The sequence below is a fragment of the Hippocampus zosterae genome, chromosome 15 (genome assembly GCF_025434085.1).
Source record: "Hippocampus zosterae strain Florida chromosome 15, ASM2543408v3, whole genome shotgun sequence".
NCBI lineage: Eukaryota > Metazoa > Chordata > Actinopteri > Syngnathiformes > Syngnathidae > Hippocampus > Hippocampus zosterae.
In genome coordinates this window covers 15,685,369-15,704,099 of record NC_067465.1, presented here as the reverse complement: position 1 = coordinate 15,704,099, position 18,731 = coordinate 15,685,369, and the positions used below count along the sequence as shown (strand labels likewise).

The window sequence follows — 18,731 nt, the reverse complement described above, 5'->3', positions numbered from 1 at the left end:
AAGGGGGCGAGGCGGTTGGCCAGGGCTGGGCCAAAGTGTTGAATGTACAGTTTGTTTGAGGGGCTGAGAAAATATGTCACCTCGTGAGTCGTGGTTTTAACTCCGGCGTTCGAGAGCGGAAGCCAATGAGCGGCTGCTACCTGCCTCCTCTGCCTTCCTCCCCGCTTCCCTCCTCGTCCTCCCCTTTTCCATGCCCACAAAGTATCGTCACTCACGAGTGCCGAGCGAGACTTGCAAGCGAGCAAGACTGCCTGACACGTCTGGAGCTAGAAACTTACTTTTATTCGTCCGCGTTTTTCTTTTTTGGGGGGGCTCGTTGTCTCTTTTTCTTTCTTTTCTCTGTTTTTAGGCGGAGATAAGTTGAGACTTCTCTTTCGAGAGGATTGTTATACATTCTGCCACACGTGGAGGACGCGATGACGCCTCGCAAATTGAAGCGTTAAAGTGGTAATTATAGAGAAAAGTGTTGTTGTTTTTAGCAATGGGGAACCAAGCCGGCACCACCGACGGTGACCACCTTGAGTGACACCACATCCAACAGCACCCCCACTCCCTCCACCGACCTGGCACTATTGTTAATTTGACTCTACGTTTCTTTTGGAAGACGTGGCTGGAATAAAGCGTCATGGCTCCAAGTCTGTGGGGGATTTTTTTTCTAAAAACGACCTAAAAATACAGCGTCGGTTTTTCTCTTCTCCCTACAAAGACTCATTTGAACTTCCCACCGCAGAAGGCAGAGCGACATAAATAGTGCTGACATGTGGATGTAATTTCACGAGAAAGAGAGGGAAGGGGGGTTTGAAAGACACACATGCAAAAAAAAAAGTGTGTGTATGGGGTGGGGGTGAATAAAGTGAGCACTGCTGAGCCTATAAGCGTTCAGATGATAGGAAATTAAAAGACCGACTGGATTACAGAGCATAAACAGCATCAGTCGGCAGATGGAGAAAAAAACCCAAACCCAGCACACACTCCACTTTGAAGCGTAGATTAAATAATTCAAATCCAAGCATCATCAGCATCTTTTGGAAGAACCCGGCAAGGACTCCGTGGAAGAAGTGACTGCAGCAGCTCAGTGATGGGCTCCACTGCGCTGCTCCACAATCTGGATTTGCTTCTCATCTCTCTGCTCTGCACTTTCTGCCTGGTAAGAACAAATCCCCCCAACCCCTTATACGCTGACAGGCAATCTACTTGGTCGAATAATGTGATGTTGATGTCGCCTGCCAGGGCTGCTTTCACTTGATGCACATCCCTGACAGATGGAAAACATCTCGGGGTGAGGGACAGCAAGAGTGCAAAATACTAACTGGACACTTAATTAGGGATAGCCTTCATTAGGAGCAAAAGATAAATTTGGTCACATCATGTGGTTGTTTCTCATATTGTAAACCTCTCGCGCCGTTCTACAACCTAAACATTAGTGCAGTTTAAAAAGACTGCAAAACTTGAAACGCAATGGTAAACCGGGAATGCATGGTTGCACGTTTGTGTGCCGTGAGACGAAGAGATCCTCAGGTTTGCTGCGGAGAATCATTCAATTTAAACAACTTAATTGATCCCCAAATATAATCTTCTATCGTTGTTCGTCAATCTTTGGAAGCCGGGACCTGTATAAAAATTATATGCTCTTTCAATTATAGACTGTGGAAGGCAGAATGAATTTGTGTATCCACCTGTTGCCATTCGTACAACACAGTCAGAAACACAAATTGGGTTGCATGGTATACCGGCAGTCGGCCTTGAGCGAGTTGGAACATTTTAATAGCGTCTGATTATTTTTTTCAGTCTTCTTCCCATGTGTTTTTTTTTATACAGATCAATTAATTGATCTGTATTACATTTATCCTTAAATATGTTGGTGTTCTCGGTTGGTTTATGCTAAAATAAAAGCAAATATTATTGAAAAAGAAACACCAAAAATAAAGACAACAATATTCTAGCAAGTTTAGACCACAGGGTCCCCCCCCCCCCCCACCCCTCAATGTTGCGATTTTTTTTCAAGGTCCTTTTTCTCATGCATTTATTATTTTTGTTTTAACAAATATCTTCTTAAGCACCGGTGTATCACTGGGCGTCCCGGAGATAAGAACGCAATTATTTCCGAGAGGTTGTTAGTTAGCTGAATTGTTGTTAATTGTTATTACCGCTGAAAATTTGAAGTTTGCGAGCGCAAGGTTTGCACCTTTACTTTCCATTTTGTCACAGCTTTCCTCCTTCATTGATTCTGACCTGACTGTGTTATTGCTCTCTGTCATCAAGGGTAAAACTGGAAAGGTTAACCAATTTTTACAATTGTAGACCTATCGCCCTGGCCAGCACCAATGTCACAATTGATAAAATCTACTGATAAACATTTTGGCTTGAAGGCAATGATGGGCAAAGATGTGAATTGAGGCACGAAAAGAGATCATTCCAAAATACAAGAGACAAAATTCATTCCTTTTGATGTTTTTCTTAGCATTGGACAGAAAGCTTCTGATGCAACTGAAAGGTGTTCCCAAATACATTGTGTGCTTGATAAACGATATCAGTTTAAGTGGGGGCATTGTGTGTCTGCCCCCTTTAGTATCAGGCTGGGGTTGGAATTCTGTCCCCAATTGCATTCAACCTGTATATGGACTCTCCACAATGCTGAGATCATGAAAACCGTTTGCCCGGCTGGAAATTTGGTCGTGCATCACACACAGTCCTAGCACTAACGACATCAACGGCAGCTTTTTCGCATATGTGCCGGCTACTGTATATGCTAAGCACGATGGCATCAAGTACGACTATGCGACTGAGAGCGTGCTTATCATCTGTAGGAATAAGGAGGAAAAGCACATGAACTCTCCTGATTTCTAATGGTCAAATGCAGTGCTGAATGTGTCATTGATCAAGTGGAATATTTTGGCCATATCATCACTGCCAGCCAGGCAGAAGATGATGGTATTACAGAATGTTGTATGCTCAGGCCAATCCACAGATATACAAGTTTGGTTCATGCACTGCTCATGTGGAGTTGACTCTGTTGAAATCTTCTTGTCCACCTGTGTGGACAGCCTGCCGGTGGGCATCTTTACAAAAGAGCCAGCATGCATTGCCTGCAGGTGCGACTGAGATGTTTATCTATGCGTCAGTGAACACTTTGCAATGGACAGGTTTATGTCTAGGCCAGAAGGGAAAGTCTTAAAATGAAATCTGAATGTCATTCACAGACATTGGATTTATTTAGTGCATTCCCATGCCGTTCAAACACTGCACTGCTATGCATGTCTTTTCAGTGTGCAACTTTTTGATTTTTCTTTGAGTCTGACTTTTTAAAATGGACCCTGAGTCCTTAATCTAAATTGAATTGAATTGAATATAATTGCCATTTGAGGTCATGAAGAGAAATAGATGTACGCTGTAGTGTGGTGGCGAAGAAAAGAAGACGAAAAGGTGTCACTTGCCAAAAATAGGAAGTGAACTGGAAGTCTGCCTTACACAAACCACGCCGTCCTAAACACACTCCTCAACTTTTTAATTCCATGGAGGAATTACAGTATGCCAACAAGCGCCACAGGATGCAGTTTTGTTTTGTAACTTACGTGGAGACAGAGGAGGAGCAGGGAGAAGTTGATGATAGATAGGTAGGGCCTGACTGCTATGGATTTTTTGAGGCCGATGCCGATGGCAGTTTTAAGCAGGAAAAAAAATACTGATTACGAATTAATCAGGGCGGCCCGGTAGACCAGTGGTTAGCACATCAGCTTCACAGTGCAGAGGTTCGATTCCAGCTCTGGCCTCCCTTTGTGGAGTTTGCATGTTCTCCCCCGGGCCTGCGTGGGGTTTCTCCGGGTGCTCCGGTTTCCTCCCACATTCCAAAAACATGCGTGGCAGGCTGATTGAACACTCTAAATTGTTCCTAGGTGTGAGTGTGAGTGCGAATGGTTGTTCGTTTCTGTGTGCCCTGCGATTGGCTGGCAACCGATTCAGGGTGTCCCCCGCCTACTGCCCGAAGACAGCTGGGATAGGCTCCAGCACCCCCCGCGACCCTAGTGAGGATCAAGCGGCTCGGAAGATGAATGAATAATTAATCGTTCTGTCACAAAATAAGGACAATTCGTCATATTAGGCACCGATCAATCGCTCAGGTCCATCCATCCATCCATCCATCCATTTTCCGATCCGCTTTACCCTAACAAGGGTCGCGGGGGGTGCTGGATGCTATCCAAGCCGTCTTTGGGCAGTAGGCGGGGGGGACACCCTGAACCGGTTGCCTCTCAATCGCAGGGCACACAGAGATGAACAACCAACACTCACACCTAGGAACAATTTAGATTGTTCACTCAGCCTGCCATGCATGTTTTTGGAATGTAGGAGGAAACTGGAGTATCCAGAGAAAACCCACGCAGGCTCCACACAAGAAGCCCGGAGCTGGAATTGACCCCTGCACCTCTGTGTTGTGAGGTCGACGCACAAACCACTGGACTACAGGGCCGCCCCAATTAATCGTACGATTAATTTTAAAAAGTACATCGATCGGCTAACGCATAAGGATTTTTGTTTTTTCCCCCAATGCATTTCAATGGGAGTCAATTATATGCGGGTCTTCATTATTTCTGTGCCAGCCTGGTCTACATTCCTGCCGAATAATCGATCCAGCCCCAATGATCGGCAGAGTTGGCATCAGAATGATTTTTGGATTTGGTGGCCTGAGTGGTCTTCCTTCTTCTTCTTCTGTGCTGCGGTGCTTCATGGTGGCCAGTGAGCTGATGAAGTAGTCTTCCTCTTGTTCTCATCGTAGATGAGTGTTGCAGATGCGCGTATCTAGCGGTGCAACTCAGTATGGGTTGCGGCAGAAAGGGGAACTACATTACTGTTGAGTATGATGTGGCGCACATGATAAAAGCAAGGTATTTTATGAACATTTTTGACAGTTATAGACATGAGTCAGCTTTTATTCATTTTTACATATGCTTGTCACTCTGGGACCTCATGTATTGTGAGTTTTGGGATCCATCAAAGTTGATTCCAAACTTTTCTAAATGCTTGTGTGGTTGCTGCAACCCGGTAGAGATGCAAAGATGTGCTCAAGCCCAATGTGAAGGCTCAGAACTGGCCCTCACGTTGTTGAAATGGCAGAAAGCCTGCCGCCACCGCTGCGCCGCAACTGCGCCGAGTACGTGTCTTCTGTGTGTCTTGGCCAAGGCTGTTATGCATTCAGCAGGCAATTTGCCGGCTTTTTAAGATCACCGCCGCTTCCCGGCCATGTGCTCCATCGGTGTCGACGTTGCAGCTGACACAATTAAAGCCAACGTCACTGATGTGTACCTGCGTTTAGCTCGCGCTGTTTGCTCAGGCTTCTTCCCTGAGTTTTTCCTTTTCCTGAGCCGTGACCGACAAAAATGAGAAAAAGAGAGACGTGGACGCATAGGATGCCAAAGCAAAGAGTGGAAAGTCTGCGTCTGTGTTTGTAGAAAGTACACAAAGCTTTCTCAATTTCGACGCGCTGCTTCCCAAATAGTTCGAGCCTCTCCTAATGGTTCTTTTCTCAACGATGCTTTGACATGTCACCATGTCCCTGTTGTCGATTCTAAATGGATGTTGTTCTCCACCCTGAATTATTTTGTCCGCATCTCAAACTTTGCTGACTAAAAGAGCAAAGAAGGCTGACACGTTGACGAAAAAGTCAAAAATCTGGCCGGTTGTTGGATTAGGACCGTATGACGGGGACGACGCATAGTGCTCGTGTTGGAAGCAAGGAGTTGTGATGACATTGAACTTTGCCACCGCTCATGCCACATTAGTAGGACATGATTGCGATGGGATGCAGAGCTTCAAGCATTATTCTAATTGGCATGTTGCTTGACCTGTCCAGTAATGAAGATGAATACGTCAAGACATTACGGCAGGACAATAGATAAAATGCGCTCTGGCAGATGTGCCGAGGTGGCTAAAACAACACTTGGCAAGGTATCTTTTTAATACGTTCAGACTGGTGATACGGTTAATACATGGCATGTGTTGACCGTAAAGTAGAACGGTCGTTTTACGGCAAGAATATAAAGATTTTCAAGTCAAAGAATATATTATTGATTTTTGAAATCATAAAATGATAATATGCTGGCAAACATATTTTATGGGAATAAAAGGGCAAGACCAAGAGGAGGAGGAACATACATTGCAAAAAAAGAGTGATGCGGAAAATATCATAGTTGTATAAGTGTGCCAATTACATAAAAAAGTAATCAAATCAAAATAAGAGTCCATATATATATATATATATATATATATATAGGTATGAAGTTATTTTATCAGAAAAAACACAATTTCAAAGTCGTTTATTTAATGGTAGTTTTATGAGAAACAAACAAAACATTTTTTTTAGAAGGATACAATTTCAATATGTGGCGAAAAAATACGTAATAACTTGAAATTTTGCTGGCCTGTGAAAACATTCCGTAACTTGGAATGGGAACAAAAGTGTCCTTTTAGAAGAACACAGTCTTGTAGTTCTGAGAGTAAAATAGTAGTTACAAATTATTATAATTTGGAAAATTGTAATGTTACTCGGGGCAAACCAATTAACCAAGAAAAATAATTAGTAAGTAAGAAAATCCATAGTTGGAAGACAATTTAGTCGGAATAAAGTGAAAAATTCAACATCATAGAAGTACGAGTGGGATCATCAATCTTTCATCAACAACTGATTGATTATCGAATGAATCCACAACTCTTTTGATAATTTATTCATTTTTTATGAACCCATATCACAAATCCTTGCAATTTCAGTCAATATCACATTTCTGGAGTCCCCAATGAAAGCGGGGTGATTATCTTTGCATTTTGGCATTTTTTGGCAGACTTGTTGAAGAAAGGGATGGACATTTTTTTGATTGATTGATTTTTTTAAAAATCCGATTTGTCGTGTAATTGAAAAAATAAGCTCAACATAATATAATCGATTCATTGAAATATTTGCCAGGAGAAGTGAGAGGTTACTTTTATTATTATTAATAATATTATTATTATTATTACTTTCGCTCACAGTTTTTCCCCCCTAGTATGCAAAGAGACCAGGTGGGCCACAGTAATCAAAGATTCAGTGCACATTTCCATTTTCCTCGTGACCTTGATCTTGAGTCGCTCTTATCACGGCGCCCCTTCAGCAGAACACAACGCCGCCAGCTCCAAATGGAGCCTTTTTTTTTTTTTTTCAAACCGGACTTTCATCGTACCACGCAAATGCCAATTCACTTGACGTATCGACTCCCTTCTGATCCCCGCAAAGAAGCCTGTCAGAATTTGTTGCCTCCATTTAGAGCACATCACATGCATGTCAACTGTGAGATTAGGTGATGGGGAACACACCATGTCGGAAAAGCTTCTGGAGCTGTGAGCAGGGCCCTCATGGTTATTTTACCGCAGGAAACTTGAAGCGGTTCGGCAGTGACGGCATGTATCTGTATCTGTATCTTCTCTTAAGAGTTTTGACTGAAACCGCTGGACTAAAATTTACCCCAAAAAACATATAATTTGCTGTGCCGGACTGTAAAGATGTGGAATTAAAGCCACAGCGTGTAAGGCTGTAAGGGCCTTTTACTCTGTGGACAGTAAACGCTAAACATGGCCAAGTGTGATTCTTACTTTGACAGGAGATGATGTTGTTGGCACATTTGATTGACCCCCCCCTTGGCCAACCAAGTAATCGGCCAGTACAGTAAATATTCCCAACCCCGTAATTCTATGGAAAGGAATATCCTTCACCCGGAATAAAAACCTATGCATTAACATTTTGACTACGATATTACACGTTACCAGAACTTGCGTAAGCGGAAATTCCACTACCCGTAACCCGGATGCAGGTGTAATGCCGCGGGAGCTTAAATACACGCAACGGCCACCCGATGCGACGGAAAAGACAACGCTAAAAAAAGTTTTCACTTCGCGTTTTTCGATCATCAGATTCTAAACGACGACGTGTAAGCGACTTTCTATTGCCGTGCGTTTTACTGTCATTGCGAAAGATTTTAACTTTATTCACTTACGTCGTGTAGATCATCGCATCGAAACGTAGAAGAACCTTAACAACTGGAGCGAGTGAAATGCATCCGTTTGAGCGAGGTTGGACACAAAGTTAAAAAGATCCAGTAGACACTTGGAGTCGGAAAGACGCAAATCTACGAAACTTTAAACAACAAGGCATCGATTCAACTCCTGATGACAAGCCACCATCCAGCAAGGAAGCAATGCAAATGGCAACAGAAATCCTTTAGTATGCACAAGAATGACCAGACATCAGTGATCAACGGGACAGTTGCTTGCGACTAGCAAGAAAATTGTATGACACGCAGGCAAACATTGTCATAAACTAAAGAATGCATCCAACAAAACAATACAAAATACACATTTTTTTCCCAAGACAGAAAAAAATAAACATTAAAATACTATACGTATTTTACTCTTGTGATTTTTTGGGGATACACCTGTATTGCAGTTTTTGTTATATAAACAGTTTTTGGACAGTATTTTTGTATTTTATTGATTCTGCAGCTGCACACCTGTTGGTCATTTGGTAATTAGTTGTATAAAAGGACTCCTGCCCAAACACTCGGTGTCGGGTCATTGTTGCTATTGCTACTGTCGTGCTTTGTTGGTTGCTGTTGCCTCTTGCTACTTTCATGTTTGTTTCAGTCATGTTTAGTTCATTGTTATGTTTTAGCTTCAGTCCTGTTTTGGTCATGTTTTTGTTATTGAGAGTTTTTAGTTTCTGCCATGGTTTTTGTTTGTTATTTTGGACTTTGTTTAGGATTTAGTTTCACTAAAGTAACTATTCAAATACGTAGTGATGGGTCCATGAGGCCTCATGAGGCGTGTCGACACACTGACACACTGTGTTGATACTGTGTCACTGACCACTGCCACCTGTTGGACCTTCAAGATCCCTGCAGCCAACCCACTTAACAGACTGAACTGACTGATATATTTATTTGTATATTGAACATGTAAACATACAATTTGGTAATAAATTGGCAAAAAGTGAAGGTAAGATATAAAAAAAGGAAAAGAAAATAGTCATCATCACAAAAATGTGTTCAAAGGAGTAGAAAGAAGTAAAAAACCTACTCCGAGTCCTACCCCTTCTTATATATGAATTGATCATTTTTCAAAATAGGAAAGAAAGTCTACATATCAACAAATGCTTTTACCCTTATGTATGCTGTACTTATACATTTTTACAACTTTAGGTTTATATATACAGTACAATACTCATTGGAGCACATGTATATGTCGATTTTCTCATATTCATAATGGATGCTACATTTCATTAATATATTAAATCTCATCAATGTATTTCTGATGTATTGCTATATTTCATGAGTGTATCGAATTTATCAGCTTAATTTTGATTTGTGTAGTTGTCTTGTACGACTCTCGAATTCATTTTTAATCTCAGCAAGAGAGTTACTCGTTTTACTGGTCCGTTTCAGAATCATTCCACAGATTTACACCTATTACAGATACACTCCTTTGCGTGATGTTTGCTCGTGTTTTGGATTTTTTTGTATAGGTTAGTACCCCTTAAATTATGACAACTTTCTCGAATTTTAAAAAGCTTCTGGATGTTTTGGCAAAGGAGGTTGTTGTGTGCTTTGTACATTAATTGAAGTCAACCAGGTCATGAGGTTTCATTGTTTAATTTGATAAACAGTGGATTTGTGGGTTCCGTCTATTTGGAGCCAGTGATTGTTCTGATTTGTATTGCTTTGTATTGTAGTTTTAAAACAGTTTTACTGGCATTTCCCCATATTTCCACACAATAGGTCAAATATGGAAGTAATAAAAGTATAATGTGTACAAGGATCTCTTATTCAGCACATCCTTAGTTTTTGGGAGGATCCCTATGGTTTGGGATATTTTTCTTTTATTTATTATGTAGCTGCATCTACAACTGTTCCAAGACATTTTCATAAGGTCATTCATCGATTTGATAATGAAGTGTATACAATATCATTCACATCCATGCATTTATTTTGCAACATTCAATTTGTTCAAATAATGTGAAGATCATTTGAATGAGGATGCTTGTGGGCTTTGACTTCACAATTTTTTATTGAGAAAAATAAGATGCGCCAATGTTTTAAACTTCAGCCTGTTGCGTCTTTTACAAGCAATTTCTCCTGCTGTGGAGAACACACGCTCACAAGGGACGGATGAGGCTGGCGTACAAAGGAACTCCTTTGCGAGGTGGGAGAAGTTTGGGAAAGAAGTGTGTTGGTCCTTCCAGTACAGCTGCTTCCTGGAACCTTGATTGTCAAACATGGAGTGGAGAGTCAACCAATAATAATTACTGATTGTCAATTAATCATCAACATAGCAACCGTGAAAAGATGAGTGAACGTTTGTATACCTGGCGTAATACTGGGTGTATCGCGAACTTCATTCTCATGCTTGGCCCGATAAAGCCTAAGCATGGTGGAGGTGCTTCTGTTGGTGTATGACAATTCGACTTGGCAAATTCGACATTTCACCTGTAATGAAATGTGAATAAGAAGTAACTAAGAGTTACCTTGAAATGTATTCGGATTAGAATGGTACAACACATGTCAATGATCTGAGAGGCACTCGGCGACAGAAGGCGGTTTGAATAAATAAATAAATAATACCTTATTCTCCAGGACATCAAAATGGTCCCACACGCCGGATGATTTGCGTCTCTGCTCCATAATCGGCAAGGAAGGCAAGGCAGGAACACGAAGTCTGCACTGACACGAACTTCGACAAGCGAGAGTGAGTGAGGTCTGGCTTGTTTCGGCAGGTGGCATTGTGTCGCCAAACGCACTTCCTTATAAACACTGTGCGGCGGGCTTTTGCTGCGTCAACGCCCTCTGCACTGAGTCGATGCCCCCTGGACTAAGTGGCGCAGCCTGGACTGTGCCAAGCAGCCGATGCAGTCTAAACTGCACCGGTGCAGTTCACGTGTCAATTAGCAGCGTGGACTGTGACAACGCAGCCGATGTGTCAATTAGCAGCCTGGACTGTGTCAACGCAGCCGGTGTGTCAATTAGAAGCCTGGACTGTGTCAATGCAGCCGATGCAGTTCACGTGTCAATCACGTGACGTAATGAAGCAGCACATGCATCGACACATGGTTTGCTCTGTGAGCCCGGCGCATGTGTCAATGCATCGGTGTCGCTGGACCCATCACTACAAATACGCCCTGCTCCTCTCTCCTGCCTGCTTTTGTGGGGTCCACCATGCAGCGTGATAACTTGCAGGTTCATAAAGGACATGTACCATGCTCATTTCTCAAATGAGGAATTTCTGTTATCAGGACAAATTGGACAGCACAAACACGAGTCCGTACTAGAGAATATTTACTGTATTTAAAATGTAAAATCATCAGATTCCTTCCTTATTTAATTTATTTTGTAACACATTAACAAAATTCAAGCTGCACATGTGTCAACATGCCTTTAAATGTGTCACAAAAACAAAAACCTAAAGATATATGACCTGACCGATTGATTGGCCAGTTGCAGAGGTGCCAAATGTTACGTATTGTCCATATTTTGTTTCAGATACTGTTGATAAATACTGTTGGCTTGACTTGACGAGAACTCACTGACCACAAATTTCTTGCACCCTGAATGCCCATTGTTCAGTATGTTTTAAAAATGATCCTGTGTCGGGCCAGTGCACATTTCAGAAATGGATGTAATGAAATGGAAAAAAAAAAACCCTGCATGCTCACCGACATCACGTCAAAAATCATCGCCCCCATTATGGCGACTAAGCCACACTTTTGAGTAGTATCGTTATCACCAATTGAGGATGGGGAGAAAGACAGGGAAGCCATGCTAATTGCTGAGCTATCATGACGGACTTATGAAACGCCGAAAGAAGTGATTGGTACACTGGAAGCGTGTAATAGCAGAGAGCAAGCAATTTAGAGCAGCAAAAGAAATTCAGTAGTGTCTGGAGACAAAATTATACACAATAAGGGCACACAGCTACAATGACAGAAAATGAATTATTATGTCACAACATACATCAGATGGAAGGACAGGCCTCGAGGGTTAGAAGTATATTCATGTAATAACTATTTTGATATGATCAATTATAAGATAACCTTTATGAGTTAGTTCCCCCAGGAATCTGCGTAGAAAAAGTTTCTGTGGAGGGCAAATCTTAATTACACAGCTTGAAAATAGATTTTCTGCAGCCATTAAAAAATGACCTGAAATTACTTATTGACTTATAAAGTAAATTAATGTACAATGCTTTATCATAACATCCTTCCATCCTTTCATTTTCCAACCCGATTATTATCCTCCCAAGGGTTGCGGGGGTGCTGGAGCCTCTTCCAGCTGTCTTCAGGCACTCGGTAGGGGACACCCTGAACCAGTTGCCAGCCAAACGTAGGGCACACAGAGACGAACAACCATTCGCACTCACTCACACCTCAGGCCAATTTGGAGTGTTCCATTAAGCTGCCATGCATGTTTTTGGAATGTGGGAGGAAACCGGAGTACCCGTGTAAAACCCACGAGGGCACGGGGAAAACACACAAACGCCACACAGTAAGGCCGGAGCCACAATCAATCCCTGCACCTCTGCACTGTGAGGCCGACGTGCTAACCAGTCGAAACCGAGACGCTTCATCTAAACATTATCAGGAATCCATTTTGAAAAGTACCAGTATATATATTTTAAAAAAACATTTAAATGACATAGCTTTTACAAGATGTCTGGTTGACTGAGTGTCGCCGGTTATCTTCAGTCATCAGTCAACATGTTTATGTGATATTCAGCAGGATCAGTGACGATGCGTCTCACAGAGGTGACCTGTTGGCGGAGGGTAAAACCTTTCAACAAAATGTAATTCTGTCAAGTACACACTTGATCTTTGAGGATTTTTCGGCTAATGTCGCTGCCATCACGATAAGCATGATAGCGTGGCCAATTGACTTTCTTGAAACCCGACCACTGCATCGCTTGGATTTCTGAGGCGTTTGTTGAGTTATTAGAGCAGTCTTGAGTTTCACTGGTGTGCAGTGGCTGTGTTTAGCTCAGGAAAGGGGCTTGTTTTCTTGACTTAGTTTGACCCTCTCGCTTGCTCCCCCCAACCTTTTCATCTGAAAACGGCTACTTTGCCGGTTGTACACCTCCTCCAATAGATGTATATCCTTAGCAATGGTGACATCAACCTAAGCGTGCCCATATTACAGGGATGGAGGATTACAGGAATACAGCCCATTGAGTGTTTGCCTTAGGAAGTGTCCTCACACATTTCTTACAATTTAGTGAGTCAAGTACCCTGCCCTCTAAAATGCGTTATTTTTTTTCTTTTGTACCGATTTAAAAATCGGTTAATTGATTCAGTGTAAATGAATATTGAAGCACATCAAGACATTCCTCAAATTCTTGCTAAGTTTGCAGTAGCATCGTTTCATTCATGGTGACATCAGGTCATTGATGTCCCGCATCTTTGGATACGTATGCACATGTTCTGAACAACGAGATGGCCAAACCATTGGCCTGTCGTCTCTTCCAATACATCGCACTGGAAATGTTTGGCTGAAGAATTGGAAAAATGTGATTACGAATTTTGATAACCAAAATCTGATGAACACAAATCGCATTTTTAAACTGTAAACACACTTTGGGAACTCGGTATTTGTCTCCTTTAAAAGTTTTAACCACATGTCACGAAATTCTGAACAGTGTCGTTAATGCTTGCGCTAATGTTAACTAAATACAACGCAGCTACTGTTATCCTCGTGTATAAGAAATAGTTAACCTGCTGGGACCAAGCCGTGCCGCGAATCGCGAACAACAGCAACTAATTGAGTTCAGAACAGTGATGACATCTCAGATTTTTAAACATTTTTGGATTCAGGGAGAACAGGCTTAGTAGGTGTTTTTAATATCGGGTCGCACAGATAAACACTTATCTCTGTTTGTAACTGCTTTCCGACACTTTAACAAAGCACAGCGACGCTTCTATCTTCTCAGGAAGGTGAGGAATTTTTCAAGTCATTTAAAGGATTTTCAATGTCCATTCTCAGCTTCAAAGTCACATCCTGATACGACTTCCTGACTAGCAAAGGGAAAGCAAAACGTGCGCATCACAGAGCAAACTGGCTGAATAATTGTTCTTAATTCCAGCTGTAATCACACCCCACAAGACTTGACGAGTTGCAAATGAACCCTTTCAGGGACAGCGGTTACTACAGTGGACAGCTTATTATGTTATCAGGTTACAGGGTGCATGAAATGGTTATGTAACCTGATCTTTTCCTGCTGCTCCTTTTTTCTATCAATGAGTGTCTGTCTGTCGATCAGCCCTCAAAAACGTGAGTTTAGGGCCTACTTAATTTTTTAAAAAACAAGCAAAGCAGACAAACTTCTTGTCGGAAATGTTATTATAATATGTACTGTACTGTGTGTACCATTGATGGTTTGGACTGTCGCGTTAAAGCTGACCCGTTTGACTGGGTGTCAAGTTGGTATATGTGGCATACTGTCCACTGTACTCGGGCCTTGCATTATTACAGATGCGGGCGCAGTGACTGATTGCCTCTCCTGTTTGGTTTATTTATATGAGACCTTGTGTCAATGTTGTGCTGCGGCCCTCCGGGTGGGCGGCGATATGCTTGGAATCCCAGAGTAGGCTCCTTCCAGTCCACATGAAAATTGTCAGATGTGCCAGTGCGATTGTGCGTATCCGCCGGGCCCGACCACCGCTGTTTCTCCAGGAATAGAGTTTCAAATCGACAGAATTCTTCAGGGCCCTTCCCCATTCTTTACTATCATCACCATCATCAGCAACTCAAAAGACATTCTGATTGCATTCGGGTTAATTACAAGCTGCAGTTGATTGCAGTTGATCTCAAAGCTTATCGCAGGTAAGCCAGCAGCACGTCGCGTGCTGCTGGCGAGCACGCGACGTGACAGTACCCCCCCCTCAATGGACGCCTCCCGGCGGACTACCCGGTTTGGACGGATGAATTTAAATCTGTTGTGCATGCTCTCGTACATATACGTTCTGTTGTGTATCTGTGTTGGCTGTCTCCCTGAAAAGCACCGGTATCAAGGGCCCTGGGCCAAGGGGCCAGATTTGGCCTACCGTGGCATTTTATATGGACGTCAAAAGCAAATCATATGTGTCAACTGCTCTACCAAAATGTCAAATTGTCATATGAAATTTTGCTGTAATTTTGTTATAATGTTGTACTCTTACTTGAACAATAATTGAACAAAAAATGGTTGACTTGAGTGATTTCAAAAGTAATCATCTATTATTTTGTCGTGTACAAGTAATAGTACGAGAAGATCATTAAACATTCATTCATTTTCACTGTCCTAACGGCCCTCCAAGGGAAGACGTAACTCCAAAGTGGCCTGCGACACAAATGAGTTTAACACCTGCTGGAAGGCCATAGCCTAATGCAGGGGTCTCAAACTCAGGCCCTAGAGGGCTGCTGTCCTGCATGTTTTCGAAGTCTCCCTGTTGCAACACACCTGATTCAAATGAACAGGTTCAATGTCAGGCTTCCGCAGAGCTTGCTGATGATCTGATCATTTGAATCAGGTGTGTTGCAACAGGGAGACGTGGAAAACATGCAGGGCAGCGGCCCTCCAGGACTGGAGTTTGAGACCTCTGGCCTAATGTGTGACATCAAAAGCGAGATTTAGTTTGCATGTGAGGGACTGGGTGTGAGTTGTGGCTGACAGCAGCTCCTTGCATATGTTTAACCTAACTGGTAGTTAATGCTTGCACACGGGTGCATCCCAATAAAATTGCGGGATCCATGGTGGCCGGAGAATTCTGTCACGTTGAGCCCGAGGCGATGAGAAATCGCCTCGTGCACAACAGAAAAAAACGAGGTGGATCCCCGGAGAAGCAGACAACGAAAAGATCTTGTGAGAACAAAGGGGTTTTAATAAAGAACAAAAGGAGCCCGAACAGGGCGAGGAACTACCGCGATAACAATTTGATCACAATATGAAGTACGCGAAGATTGAGGCCGTAAGGCAATAGGGCAGCGAGAAATTGTCAAACGACGAGAATAGCAAATAGAGAGCAATGGCACGGTGAGGAATTCTCCGGCAGTGAGATGACTGCCGGAGTCGCCTAATAAAGGCACGTAATCAGCCCGAAATAACGGGCAGGTGTGCCGAACAGGCGGCGGGAGAACCCGCCACCTGCTGGCGAGCACGCGACGTGACAGTACCCCCCCCTCAATGGACGCCTCCCGGCGGACTACCCGGTTTGGACGGATGAGCAGTGTGGAAGTCGCGCAGAAGGGACGGGTCAAGGATCCAGGAGCGAGGCACCCATTGCCGCTCCTCCGGCCCGTAGCCCTCCCAATCGACCAGGTACTGGAAGCCCTTGCCCCTGCGCCGAGAGTCCAGGATGGCACGAACCGTGTACACCGGGTCCCCGTCGACCACCCGCGGGGGCGGCGGCGGAGCGGGAGGGGGCGCCAAGGCGCTGGAAGACACAGGCTTGAGCAGGGAGACGTGGAACACGGGGTGGACCTTCATGGAGGCCGGCAGCCGGAGCCTGACCGCGACGGGGCTGATGACGGCCTCGACCTCGAACGGGCCAGCGAACCGGGGCCCCAGTTTGGCAGACGAGCCGGCCAGGCGAAGATCCCTTGCAGCCAGCCACACCTTCTCTCCCACCGCATATGAGGGCGCCGGGCGCCGACGACGATCAGCGATCCGCCGGTTCCGGGACGCAGTGCGGGACAACGCAGCCCGGGCCTCCCTCCACACGTGATGGGCCCGCTTAAGGTGGTGCTGCACGGAGGGGACCTCCACCTGCCCCTCCTGGGACGGGAACAGCGGTGGCTGGTAACCGTAGGCTGTCATGAACGGCGATCTGCCTGTAGCGGAGGAAACGAGAGTGTTGTGGGCATATTCCACCCAGGGCAGGTGGTCGGCCCAGGATGCCGGACGGTGGAGACAAACACAGCGGAGGGCTGCCCCCAGATCCTGGTTGGCGCGCTCAGCCTGTCCATTGGACTGAGGGTGGTACCCCGAGGTCAGGCTGGCCGTAGCTCCGAGGGACCGGCAGAACCGCTTCCAGACGCGGGACACAAACTGGGGCCCCCGATCTGACACGATGTCCGCCGGAATGCCGTGGAGACGGAAGACGTGCTGGATGAGGAGGTTGGCGGTCTCCAGCGCCGACGGCAACCTGGACAAGGGCACAAAGTGAGCGGCCTTGGAGAAGCGGTCCACGATCGTGAGCACGACCGTCCGGCCCCGGGAAGGCGGTAGGCCCGTGACGAAGTCCACAGCGATGTGAGACCATGGGCGAGGAGGAATGGGCAGCGGCTGGAGCAGTCCCGCCGGAGGTTGATGCGACGACTTGCCGCAGGCGCAGGAGGTGCAGGCCTTGACGAACTCCGTCGCGTCGCGGCGGAGCTCCGGCCACCAGAAACGCTGGGCGACGAGCTGCACAGTCCGGTTCACCCCGGGATGACACGCCACCTTGGATGCGTGTCCCCACTGCAGGACCTCCGAACGGAGGGCAGGAGGCACGAACAGCCTCCCTGCTGGGCACCCCGCCGGCACCTGCACCCCCACCAGGGCGGACAGGATCCGCTGCTCAATCTCCCACTGGACGGCCCCCACTATGCACTGGGTCGGGAGGACGGTCTCCGGGGAACGGTCCCTCCCCGCAGGTTCGTGGAGCCGGGAAAAGGCGTCAGGCTTAGTGTTCTTAGATCCGGGGGAGTAGGTGAGAACGAAGTCGAACCTGGTGAGGAAGAGTTAAGTCTCTTCGCGGAGCGGAGATAGGCGAGGTTCTTATGGTCCGTGTACACGGTAAAAGGTTCCTTAGCCCCCTCGAGCCAGTGCCGCCACTCCTGTAAGGCGGTGACCACAGCCAACAGTTCCCGGTTGCCCACGTCGTAGTTCGACTCGGCGGCACTGAGTCGACGGGAGAAGAAGGCGCAGGGGTGCAGCTTCTGGTCGACTGGGGAGCGTTGGGACAGCACCGCACCCACCCCTGAATCCGAGGCGTCCACCTCTACGATGAAAGGGCGGTCAGGGTCAGGATGTTGCAGAACCGGGGGACTAGTGAACGCCGCCTTAAGACGAGCGAACGCCGCATCCGCGGCAGGGTCCCACTTAAAAGGGATCTTGGTCGAAGTAAGGCGGGTTAGGGGAAGCGCCATCTGGCTGTAACCACGGATGAAACGCCTATAGAAGTTGGCGAACCCCAAGAAGCGCTGCAGTTCCTTACGGTTGGACGGGACCGGCCATTCAGTGACCGCACGCGTCTTAATGGGGTCCGCCCGTAGCTTGCCCTGTTCTATAATGAACCCCAGGAAGGAGATGGCGGGAACATGGAACTCACACTTTTCTGCCTTGACGAAGAGCCGGTTCTCGAGCAAACGTTGTAGCACCAGCCGAACATGTTGCCGGTGCTCATGCAGAGAACGAGAAAAAATTAAAATGTCGTCAAGATAAACGAAACAGAAGATGTTGATCATGTCCCGGAGCACGTCATTAATGAGGTTCTGGAAGACGGCAGGTGCGTTTGTGAGGCCAAAAGGCATGACGAGATATTCGAAATGGCCCAGGGGGGTCTTAAACGCGGTTTTCCACTCGTCGCCCTCTCGGATGCGAACCAAGTGGTAAGCGCTGCGTAAGTCTAATTTTGAGAATATTGTGGCTGATTGTAATGGAGCGAAGGCGGAGTCCAACAAGGGTAGCGGGTATCGATTTTTAATTGTAATTTC

At 45.4% G+C, this 18,731-nt stretch overlaps 1 protein-coding gene across 1 annotated transcript in view; it reads left to right on the top strand.

The window, feature by feature from the left end:
• The first annotated feature begins 298 nt into the window (after positions 1-298).
• pth1r (parathyroid hormone 1 receptor) overlaps positions 299-18,731 on the top strand; it is a 77,081-nt gene continuing 58,648 nt past the window's right edge. Inside the window, exon 1 of the mRNA XM_052088486.1 lies at positions 299-1,147. Coding sequence (XP_051944446.1) covers positions 1,079-1,147 — 69 coding nt within the window. The 5' untranslated portion in view covers positions 299-1,078. The remainder of the gene's footprint in view (positions 1,148-18,731) is intronic.